At 38.4% G+C, this 12,785-nt stretch overlaps 1 protein-coding gene across 1 annotated transcript in view; it reads right to left on the reverse strand.

Moving 5' to 3' along the window:
* Window positions 1-481: 481 nt before the first annotated feature.
* KHDRBS3 (KH domain containing, RNA binding, signal transduction associated 3) overlaps window positions 482-12,785 on the reverse strand; it is a 67,450-nt gene continuing 55,146 nt past the window's right edge. Inside the window, exons 7-8 of the mRNA XM_009702454.1 lie at window positions 6,186-6,244; window positions 482-1,087 (exon numbers count right to left, since the gene is read on the reverse strand). Coding sequence (XP_009700756.1) covers window positions 996-1,087; window positions 6,186-6,244 — 151 coding nt within the window. The 3' untranslated portion in view covers window positions 482-995. The remainder of the gene's footprint in view (window positions 1,088-6,185; window positions 6,245-12,785) is intronic.

A 12,785-nucleotide genomic window follows, 5' to 3' on the forward strand; every position in this document is an offset into this window, starting at 1 on the left:
AAGACCGTTTTAAGGGTTACACATCCTCTGCCTCTGACGAAAGCGACCTCAATTAGTCAAGTCAGAAAGTCTTTAAAAGCTTTGTGTTTATTGCTTCCAGCACGGAACGAGGTGGTCATTAACGTACCAAAATTCTCATAAAAATTCCAAAGTTGCACTAGTGAAAAAACGCTCAACAAGATGAAAACTAGTCACATCTTTTTCAGAAAATTCATTTGCTATTTTAAACCATTTTTAACAGAAATATTTTGATTTAATGTGGCACTCCAGCAGATCCATACCGTTTGGATACTTTAAACAGCATTTATATCTACTGTGAGTATATATATACATTTAGGTTTATACCATTTTTTTAAAGAAGTCGCGCAATGTTTAATATGAGCCTTTTATGCTGATCACTGTTAAACATTTCTCCCTGTTTACTACTATTTATTAAGTTTTATTATAAGATAAAGCATAAAATTAATCTCACACACACTGATTTTCTTTCAAAAGTTTATTTAGTATCAAGCAAGGGTAAAACTTTGCTTAACACTACAGAACATTTCAAGACTTGAGTTACAAAATACCACATTATTTGCATTTGTAATTTGCTTCCCTTTTTACGCATGTTTGCAGAGAAAATCTAGCAAATGGCTGAAAATAAAAACTAAAAACTAAATTGTTGAAAACCTTTAAAATAAAAGGTTACGCTTATGTTAAAAGAATGGACTAACATATTTAGTAAACCTATTTTTTGTTTAACACTAGTTAATCAAAGGTTATTTTTTTGATCACCTATTTTTTCAAATACAGTTTGGAAATAACAAAGTTCCTTGTTTTACATATCCTTCTGTCCAGGTTGTTCTTTCAACAAAATATTTTAAGTTCAGTCCATCCATTCAGATTTTTATGCGCTTTGATTTAATAAAAAGGGAGTGTTCATAGAAAAAATTACTTTGAACAGTATACAGGACTGGTGGAGATTGGATATTTCACAACATCAGACAGTACAATCAGTATCTGGCATATGGCTGGTCTCTGTAGACTCCTTTTGTTGTCCTTGCAGAAGGTGCCTTGTGTCGTGAGTTGGTCCATTCTTCTTGCCCTACAAGAAGGGAAAATATAGTTAGACCCCCTTCCAATGTTCTCAGATGCTGTACTTATTTTTTCCTTATTTAACTGTGAATTAGATAGCAACATTTTATTTACTGAAACCAAGGTGCAAAAAGTAAAGTCTAACACTTGAACCAAAAAATCCAGGTACAACATATGTATGAGCTACCCCACAATGCTTTTTCAGCACGTAACAGCAGGGAGTGTGACAGGCTAATGGCAAAAATATTTAGGGCTCTGGCATTCAGCTGGACCTGCTTGCTGCAAATACACAGAAATGTCAGCTCTAGTAGCAGACCTACAAATAATTATGCTAGGATGAAATGAATGGAGGATATGAATTATGTATAAGCAAATAAGCTACCCTCAGAAATAAGTTTCTTTCCATCAGGACCAATTTCGGCTTAATTCAAATATGCAATCCAATAGTGAAAAGCCTCAAGTATCACTACAAACACCTGTGGCTTCTAGCATTCTAGGGGCAATATTCGACTTCACTGTAAACATACACTTCCTCTAAAATGCAAGAAATAGGAAGGTAGATTATAAAAAAATTAAAAGGGCAAAAGAAATTGCTTGTTTGAATTTTGACAACAAGTTTGTGAAAAACTTGTGCTATATTTAATGCTTCATAATACTACCACATTTTAGCAGTAACAAAAATACTAACAAAAAGTAGCAAAGCATTGTCTTAAATGAGAGTCAGACCTACTGTACCAGGCATTTACAACAAGAGGGAAACCATAGGACCAAATGCAGAGTATAATGAGGCAGTACTTAGGTATATTTTAATCAAGTACACTACATCACCCCTAAGAAAAAAACAACTAAAAAATCCAAAAAGCAAACACATCTGAAAACAGTGTATGTGCTTCCATACCTACTTTTGGAGAACTGCCCTGCCCTAAGCAGACAAGTGTCCAAGCGAACCCAATGCAATCCAGAAACTAAGGGTGAAATCCAAATGTATGGTAACCTAAATTGTAGGTATCAGTTTTTCTTTCTAGTCCATTAAAAAAACAAAACAAAACAAAGTTGTCAAAGAACCCCTGTACTTTGAATGGTAAGGTAACTCACCTAGACAGTAGATATCTGAAATTAGGTGACAAGAATCCCTTAAGTCAAGGCTCCAGTTTCACAATCTCTTCATAGAAGTCTCATCCTAGCTACTTTACTTTTAAAAATTTAGGTGGCTGCCTGCAGAGCCTAGGTTATATATTATACCTAGGTGGTCAGAACCTTTGCCTAGAGCGCAAAAGGAACAAGTTCAAATTTGCTGTAAGGCTGAAAGAATTAAACTTGTACCTCAGGCAAGTTCCACAGGAATCTGATAGCAGAATAACATACATGAGAAACAACCTCTTGTGTTTCTTCATCACACACAAAGCAAGGCTTATCTTAAGCAAAGAAAAGAATCCTAGCCTAACAGTAAAGGCAGCTGGCTAAGGGATAAGAATTCAAAATATCCTTGCTTTTAAGCACCACTGCAAAGAACTGTTTAAATGTAAAAAGCAGTCTTGGTTACAGTTTAAGAGGAGTACTTGCTCCTTTTCAATCAATTGGTCAAATCAGTAGGGTAAAGAGTCACCTTACCTTTTATCAGTTTTCATTTTGGGGGCATCCAGGGCTCTGAATTCTAAAAATACTAGTATTTTTCCTCTGGATTGGCACCTGAGCTTCTCAGAGGAGGAAAAGTTTACTCCTGGCCAGCACTAGGCAACTATCTGCTCACTATGCAGTCTTACGAATTTTAGTTTGAAACACCTAATCTTCTTTACATACTGTAAGGATAAGACAATAAAAGTTTCTACAAATACATTAGCAACAAAAGGAGGGCTAAGGAGAATCTCCATCCTTTATTGGATGTGAGGGGAAACAGTGACAAAGGCTAGAGGAAAAGGCTGAGCTACTCAATGCCTTCTTTGCCTCAGTCTTTAGTAACAAGACCAGTTCTCCGGGTACCCAGTGCCCTGAAGCAGAAAACAGGGAGCAGAATTAAGCCTCGATCATCCAAGGGGAAATGGTTAGTGACCTGCTATACCATGTAGACAGACACACAGAAATCTATGGGGCCGGATGGGATCCACCCAAAGGTACTGAAGGAGCTTGCCAAGCAAAGAAAAAAAAAAAGCCACTTTCAATTATTTATCAGCAATCCTGGCTAACTGGGGAGGTCCCAGTTGACTGGAGGTCAGCAAATGTGACGCCATCTGCAAGGGCTGCAAGGATGATCCAGGGAACTACAGGCCTATCAGCATGACCAAGGTGCCAGAGAAGCTTATGAAGCAGATGATCCTGAGTGCCATCACGTGGCATGTACAGGATAACCAGGTGATCAGGCCCAGTCAGCATGGGTTTATGAAAGGCAGGTCCTGCTTGACTAACCTGATCTCCTTCTATGACAAGGTGACCTGCTTAGCGGATGAGGGAAAGGTTGTGGATGTTGCCTACCTAGACTTTAGTAAAGCCTTTGACACCATTTCCCATGGCATTCTCCTGGAGAAACTGGCCGCTCACAGCTTCGACGGGCATACTCTGCTGGGTAAAAAACTGGCTGGATGGCCAGGCCCAAAGAGTGGTGGTGGATGGAGATAAATCCAGCTGGTGGCCAGTCAGAAGTGGTGTTCCCTAAAGGTCAGTATTGGGGCCAGTACTGTTTACTATCTTTATCAATGATCAGGACAAGGGGATCTAGTACACCCTCAAGTAAGTTTGCAGACAACACCAAGCTGGGCAGGAGTGTTGATCTGCTTGAGGGCAGGAAGGCTCTACAGAGGGATCTGGGCAAGTTGGACCAATGGGTCAAGGCCAACTGTGTGAAATTCAACAAGACCAAATGCTGGGTCCTATACTTGGGTCACAACAAACCTATGCAGTGCTACAGGCTTGGGGAAGAGTGGCTGGAAAGCTGCCCAGCGGAGAAGACCTGGAGGTGCTGGTTGACTGACAGCTGAATATGAGCCAGCAGTGTGCCCAGGTGGCCAAGAAGACCAACAGCATCCTGGCCTGTATCAGAAACAGTGTGGTCAGCAAGATTAGGGAAGTGATCGTCCCCCTATACTCGGCACTGGTGAGGTTGCACCTTGAGTACTGTGTGTTCAGTTCTGGACCCCTCACTACAAGACAGACATTGAGGTGCTGGAGTGAGTCCAAAGAAGGGCAATGAAGGTGGTGAAGGGTCTAGAGCACAAGTCTGATGAGGATTGGCTGAGGGAACTGGAGGTGTTTAGCCTACAGAAAAGGCTGAGGGGAGACCTTATTGCTGTCTACAACTACCTCAAAGGAACTTATAGTGAGGTGAGGGATGGTCTCTTCTCCCAAGTAACAAGTGACAGGACAAGAGGAAATGGCCTCAAGTTGCACCAGGGGAGGTTTAGATTGAACATTAGGAGGAATTTCTTCACTGAAATGGTTGTCAGGCACTAGAACAGGCTGCCCAGGGACGTGGTTGAGTCCGGATCCCTGGAGGCATTTAAAAGACATGGAGATGTGATGCTTAGGGATATGGTTTAGCAGTGGACTTGGCCATGCTAGGTTTATGGTTGAACTCAATGATCTTAAAGGTCTTTTCCAACCTAAGTGATTCCATGATTAGTATCTAACTCTGCTTTTCAGAATGTACTTCAGGGTCAGCTAGTTAAGAATAAAGTGTGTATCTATTTATTTGTATGTATGAAAACATCAGTGGCTGTAACCCATAATTATTCTTCAAGTTATTTATAGTTTTCCTCTCAACTCGAGTAAATACATCACTTAATATCCTGAGTGGCTGTGCTTTGATAAACAGAAAACCAATTTTAAATGCAAAAGTAGTGAAAAATCCATACTTTCAACCTTAAATACTGCAATCCACATTTCTCCCCCTCAGTCTATCTACATTTAGCAGTTTCATACCTTTCCCCTCACACATCAATTTTGCATTCGTGAAGTAGTCTTAGAAATATCAGGCTTATAATGGCAAACGGTTTATTTTAATGCTGAAATAAAGATTTAAGCTATTTATCTATCAACACCAATTGAAAGTGCTGGGGGACAGAGGAATTTCAAGCGATCGCTTCTTTTGATGAACTGACTTTCCCCTTAAGCAAAATAATTAGTTTAAGCAGAAAACACTGAGCAAACTTTTGTACTAGGTGCATTTATCACAACTTAGTTGAGGTCATTTGAGTTTTCAAAACACTTCCAAATGGAGCTGAAGAAATACACCACAGAAAATTTTAAGTAGAGCTCTAAAAATCACTGAAGCATCCATTACCCGGAATCACAACTCTCTACACTAGTTAATAAAAATCCTCAGATGTTTGAGATTTGAATGATCTATATTATATTTCTCTGATTTCTAGCCAGAGATTTAACATTTATCCCTTAAGCAAAGGTGCCTTTTAACAGGCTTTGTGCTTCTAATCCGTAACAGATTTCTTTAATTAAACCTGTCACTACCACACTTCTAGCTTTAAAAAAAATGTGATCTTTACCACTGGCGTATGTTTTTTGCTTCATTATGCATTGTTTTGTCTCCATATGAGTAACCTACTGCCCTCATGTCTATTATCTACCTAAAGTACTTTCATAACCTTTACATAATGACTCCCTGCTTGATTTCACAAGACTGATGCATAAAAATGACCTAATACAAAAAGACCATATAAGTCTAAAATGCACTCAATTAGGTCCTGATTCAGCTGAGAACTTCAGCATATTCTTACCTTGTGTGAAGTTTCAACACCAGTTGTGCTACACTAGAAGCGTTTGCCTTCAGCTGCGAATAGCTCCTTGAAAAAAGGTCCTACGCCCCCATTTTTTTTCTTAAATCTCATTGAATGTGACATGAGAAGGGTACTTGCAGCATGATTTAGGTTTTATTTTATTATTTCTTTAACTTTAGTTTCACATGACTATGGTAGTTAACAGACCATAGAAGCCTCCTTCAGTATTTTTCTCAATAACCATATGACGAGCTCTGTGACAGTGCAGGAATCCCTGAACAGCTGTTAATCTACTGCAGAACCGAAGCTTGCCTTATGGAAATTCTTTGATTATATTTTTTAAGGGTCTACTACTGTAGTCATTCAGCTCATAAAGCTACTCACCATAAGAGTCATATGTTTCTTCACTCAGTCCGTGGCCATAGTCATAGTAATCTGCTCCACTGAAAGGAAGGAAGGGAGTAGGAAGAACAACAAGAAATAAAAGTAGTTACATTTAAGAAGCAACGCTTATCATTACACATTCTACCTTTGAAAAGATGAAAGCTTGAAGGATATAGACATACCCTAAGGTAAGAAAGGTAAGCATCCACGTGACAATAACAACTTAGACTGTTTGTTCATTAATTAGAAAAGAAACCATATTTACTTTAATTTAGGATTTTTTTTCATCACTGAGCCCTTGGTCCACACTGTAAATGTGGATGTGGGAATTTTATATTTAAAGTTATGGTTGGGAAGGCTTAAGATCTTACAAGTGCCAATGAAAGAAGAATAGGAGGTCTAGCTACTGAACCAATTCATTTGTTGTATAAACTTCTCTTCATTACCTACTGTTGCCTATTATTTTTGCCTTTGAATCTTTGAATTCACTGATAAAAACGCAATAAAGGACAAGTAACTTACTGATCGGAGGGTACACGTATAGCAACTATGTAACAAGTTCCAGTGTCTTCAAAACAAGACACATGTGCACATATGTAAATTCTATCATTTTAATAGGCAGACAAGAAATAACAATAGGAACTAAGTTAAAAGCAGAAATCTGCAGTCTTTAGTATTCAAGAATATGTACGAATACCATGACCATGGCCTAAAACAGCCTTCCATTTCATAATGGCATTTCTATTTGTATTAAGACCACTGAATGGAAACTGAAGAACAAGGTTTATTACGTACTACTTTTCCACCACGCTTTCATATTTCATGCAAGTATAGCTACATATAGTCTTTTACATAGTTGACAGAATAAGTCTATTAGATATGTTTGTAGGACATCAAAATCAAGTCTCTAAATTGTGTCTTTCCTTTTCTTTCTAGACACAGCCAGACCCAGGGCTGACAATATTTGGAAAATACTCTAAACTGATGCTACCAAGTCATTACCTTCCGAGTGAGAAAGAAATCACTAATATATGATCACTAGCAAGTAATTACTAATATTGACAAAATGTTTCTAACATCAGATTGATTGTTAATAAAATAAGACAGAAAAAGCAATTTATAGCCTTAACATGAATTAGCAGGTAAAGCACTTATATAAAACAAGACATCATAATCACTTCTAAGCTGACAGAAGACAAAGATCATTTGTTGTGTTTGGGTTGTTTGTGTTTTAGTTTGGTTTTGGTTTTAACTAAAAAGTTTTAAATCTCACAAAATAATCCAGGTCAGAAATAATACAACTCTGGTGTGTGCAAATGCAAATCTAAAAGGTGTGGATGAGTATTTGTTATTGCTACTATAAGGTTTCCTAAACAAAAACTTAACCAGAATGTACTATGAAGACCCACAAAAAAAAGTATCTGTATATAACCCAAATGTTACCTATGATTTCTCAGTTCATGTAATGAGGACCCCAGAATAACAAGGGCAAAGTTTGAAGCATAAGAAATAACATAATTTTGCCCTGCAGCAGCCACTGATAAAACAGTCTTTATTCTGACAACCAATTTAAACTGATATTCACTATCCTTCCACACAGTACCTGATTATTTATTTTAAGGCTGTCATCACATCTAGAAGTCTATAGCAGCTGAGCCCTATTCTCTATGTGTCAGTCTTGTCAGAATGACTTTTGCAGGGTTTCATTTCATAGATCTAAAATACCTATTAAACAAAAAATGACTCATTTTACAGCATACAAACTGCAAACCAAATAAACATCAGAAAGGAAAAAGTCTTTTACTTATTATGAAAGTATCTCATGACCTATCTTTATTAACAGATAAACCCTTCAAAATTAATAATCTGTCCAAAAAGTACAAGTTATAATGGGAAGTAAAGTTGCCTAGTGCAATTCAATACTCTCTACTCTGACTGCTTTCATTTGTGCTCTAAGAACAATGCCAACATGCTCTTAATTCCACTGTATGTTAAACAAATGCAAAGCTTCAGATAAGACAACTTAAAGACTATGACATAAAGAAAAGGGTACATACAGATAGCTGTAAGGAATTCTGAGTAAAAGAAAAAGTTTAAAAGATTTTTTTTTCTTTCACCTGTAACAGTCTGAATAGCCCATGGAGTTCACAACCAAGACCAAAGATAACTGGTTTTTTTTTAAGAGGAATTACAGAAACATCTAGCACTATATATGAAGTTATAGCTTACAGAACTGTATTTGTTTTCAAAGCAATCACCTCCTAAAAGAAAATCTATTCAAAGGAACCTGCAATACCAAGCATCTTTCTCAACTGTACATTTGAACTCATTAACAGAGATAGTTGAGGTCAGTTCTGCTGTGAAGAATTAAGTAGCTGTATTAAATAGTTCTGGACAGAAGGTATGATCTCAATCTTTGTTTTAAAAGCATCACTGACATTTATACTTCTTTTCTGTATGTTCTCTGGCATCTTAGCATTCCAATTGAAGACTATTCAAACTCTGTATTTCCCTTGAATGGATTTATTCTGCAAGGGAAGCCCTTTTCTTCCTGTTCCTCTCATCTTGTCTCAAAGGAGGCCAAAACCACAAGATAGGTTCACTTTCTTTACCTCATGTGTCTCCTTCCTTTCAGAATAAGTAAAAAAACATGCCATGGATCCTATCCTTTTTAACCCAGTGAGACTAAACTTGGACTCTGTTTTGAGTTCCTATGTTTTCAGATGCGAAATGTTCTCTTGCAGCTATTTTCTTCAATTTTCTTAATTTTTCCCTGCTTCTCCAGGCATCTAGTTTGTAGAGGAATAATTGTATTACATAGTAGAGTCAGCTGAGTTTTCAAGCATCTTCCTGACCATCAAGTGAACAGTACAAGTAAACAACACTGGAGTATCAGCTGTGATTCAGATCTTTTGTACATCCAGAGCCCACCCTTATCTCTCCTCATATTTAATTTCTTTTGTATTCCCATTCCAGCACAATGTCTTTGGGCTGACAAGACAGAAGACAAATTGTAAAGAAAAAAATGCTTTGATTTTCCATGTCAACGTTGGAACCACCTAATGGTATGGAAGGATTAGCAAACAATAAGTATGCTGCTTATAATTGCTGAGGGATGGGCATTAATCCTACAATGCATAGAGCAAGTGTGAAGTGAGGCTTAAGTAGTTTAAATAAGGGCAGGGGAATTGCCTGTTTTCTCTGTTCAAAAACCAGTCTGAGATAGAGAAGAGCAACCTCAGTTTTAGCTCTCCATCACTGATGAAGTAAAGCTTTAGAAGAGCTTTTTTATTAAGACATAGGACTGGGAAGCTTCCTGCCATTTTTCTAGAACCACTGTGCTGTGAGAAGTATCTTAAAATACTTTGAGAGGTATCCAATAAGCTTCAAAAGGTCTTGTGGAATATGATCTGAATCTCAGGCTTTTCTGCTAAGCTGATTGTTTATGAAAATATCTTGATGAACCATAATAGAAGAACAAGTCTTTATTAAAAAACCAAATAGCAGTAACTGCTCTAACATGATGGTTAAGTCTTAAGGGACTCTTACCTTTTATACTATATTAACTATTAGCTTATTCTGTCTAGAGATGTCAGAATATTCTCTTGGGACAGGTATCAACAGAATGGTCGAGTTTCAACCTAACACTCATGAAGATATCAGAATAGGTCATTAGGCTGTTTTGGGGACAATCCTAGAACAGGCATGTCAGCCACAGTGCAAGTGTTCTGTATTATTTCCAAAAAATGCATAAAGGTAGTCAGAATATATTGTGATTAATGAATGTGATTGCCATGGCTCTTTAGATTTGATACAGGCATCTTCTAGAATCAGCATTATGCCATTTCTGTGTTTACAACAAAAGCAGTATGGCAGGGAGCCTGATTGCTAAGGGGAGAATAAAAGTTCTCCAATTGAAAGCTTCTAGTTTACTGGGAAAGCCCAAGCTTAAGCACTGACAAGCCTGGTTATCAGGTTTAAGCACCAAGTGAACTGAAACTTTCTCCATCTTCAGCGATGAAAAACAGCCTTTGCAACCAGTTCAGCTTCTTGTAATGCTTACTAGGGAAAAATGAAAAAAACTTCTGCTTTTTCTTTTGCACATTGGTATCACAAGTAGCTTTGGGACTGATCCCTTTAGACAGAAGCCAGGGCAGTTTCAGAAAGTGACAAAAGCCCCCTTCCAAACACTACAGTTTCCTTTTGTGCTAAGAGTAGCTTCACAAGCATCACCTCTGTCTTCTACACGGAGGTCGCACAGAACAGCAGCAAAGTAGAAAGAACAAATGAGGATCTCTCTTGCAAGAGGTCTTCTATGATATACCCTGACTGATATGATCACATCTAAACAGAACTCTTCCACAAGGGCAAGGCTCTATCGTTTCTATCAGATCTTCATGCTCAGCTGCTTCTGATATCAACAAGCATCCATTAACAGTAAACAGGAAGAAGCATGTCCCAAATGTTATTGTCAAGACAACAATCACTGTAGCGAAGCTTCTCATAACTCTGTAATTCTCTTGAACATTGAGTTGTATATCTGTTCTTAATGCTTCTGTAGATTACTAGAACACCACATTCTGTAACCTAGCTTACAGCAGGATAGCATAAAACCAGGATATCAAGAGGACATCCACATCTTTGTCTTGTAGATAGTCTTTTATTTAATGCCCGGTTCTGCCACTTCTTAGCAGGTTTTTTGGTACATACACTCATCCCTGCATCTCAGTTTGTCTGTAAAACTGGTAACTATCTCAGAAAGCAACTGAGACCATATAGGTGAAAGCTTTATAAAATACAGAAAAATGATGCAACTCCTCCTTAAATTATATCCCATTGTACTCTCATATGGATAATACAAATAGCAAATCTATTACCTATAATCCTAAAAGATGACCAGAGTGCCTCCTCAAGGATTCCCCTAGCTATCACTATTTAGAAATTACTTTTTATGGCAGAAATTGCAATAAATTTCACTACTGAAGAGTGAAATGCCCTCAGAGGCATCTGCATTCTGGTGCTACCTACCTGGCACAGAATTATGCCTATCTACAGATTTCTAGCAGAACTCTACACAGTTCCCTAAAGCTAACAGTTTTACCATCTGAAATGTCCAGTTATTAGTCTGTGAACTCAGTCTTTCCCCCCCACCCCTCCACTCTCACAACCCATCTCTCAAAACAGGAAAGGTAAATGGCAAGTAAGAGAAGTGACTGAAGCACACAGTACAAATAAGGCTTCTTCTCAGGAAGAGCAGCAGCAGGGAGATAAAGCTTTACCTTGAAACTAGAATACAGCAACAGTCCATTCCTAGACATGAGAAATGCTAAATAGAATGTCAAAAATTCACTACATCAAACAAGAAAGCACCAGCAGATGTGTAAACATCAGCATTTTGATTTGGTCTGTGAATTAAAACCAAGCCCCAGCCACCACACATCACATTTGTCTGGTTTGCAAAGCAGTTTGGGGGAAGTGAACTAGACTGCTATCAGAGAAAACTAAACTGGAAGGCTTAAACTACCCAAATGTGTATCAAATCTATTCCAACTGCTAAATGGAAAACAGAGGTGTGAACCAACATGAACATTAATGTTGACAAAGGATGCGTTCTCTTCCCTTTCTCTCCAGACAAGACTACTCAGGACAGTGGAAGGAGTAGAGAATAATGAAGATCTGACAGGCATCAGTCAAAATCTTTAGACTATCCATTGCAATACTGGAAAGAGCTGTGGGCATTATTCCATCTAAGTCTTGTTTATCATTCCTGAGTCATGCATAAGATGCTGTTAGAGATCCAAGATGTTACTTGTCACAGACTGGAGTAGAAAACACTGCCTCTAATACATCACCATCCACAAAAACTGCAGATATGTCACCATTCTGTCATGAGAAATACTACTCAGTAAGATACACAATACCTTCTTGTCTAATTTACTGAAGGAACAGTACAACTTTCATCAGTTTCCAATAAATTTGATATCCTTACTCATCAGTTGACATTGAAGAGTATTTGAAAAAATATGATTCTGTCCCAGTTTTATACAATTATAAATCAAAAATAATAAAAGTTCCATTCAAGGGTACTGAAGGAGCTGGTGGGTGCACTTGCCAAGCCACTCTCCATCATCTACCAGCAGTCCTGGCTAACTGGGGAGGTCCCAGACGACTGGAGGCTAGCCAATGTGACACCCATCTACAAGAAGGGCCAGAAGGAGGATCCGGGGAACTACAGGCCTGTCAGCCTGACCTCGGTGCTGGGAAAGGTGATGGAACAAATCATCCTGAGTGAGATCACGAGGCATGTGAAGGACAATCAGGGGATCAGGACTAGCCAGCATGGGTTCATGAAAGGCAAGTCCTGCTTGACCAACCTGATCTCCTTCTATGACCAGGTGACTCGCTTGGTGGATGAGGGAAAGGCTGTAGATGTGGTCTACCTGGACTTCAGCAAGGCCTTTGACACTGTCTCCCATGGCATTCTCCTGGAGAAACTGGCAGCTCATGGCCTGGACGGGAATATCCTTCTCTGGGTAAAAAACTGGCTGGCCGACTGTGCCCAGAGAGTGGTGGTGAATGGAGCTAAATCCAGTTGGCGGC

Source organism: Cariama cristata, unplaced genomic scaffold (assembly GCF_000690535.1).
Source record: "Cariama cristata isolate BGI_N322 unplaced genomic scaffold, ASM69053v1 scaffold9376, whole genome shotgun sequence".
NCBI classification, from domain to species: Eukaryota; Metazoa; Chordata; class Aves; order Cariamiformes; family Cariamidae; genus Cariama; species Cariama cristata.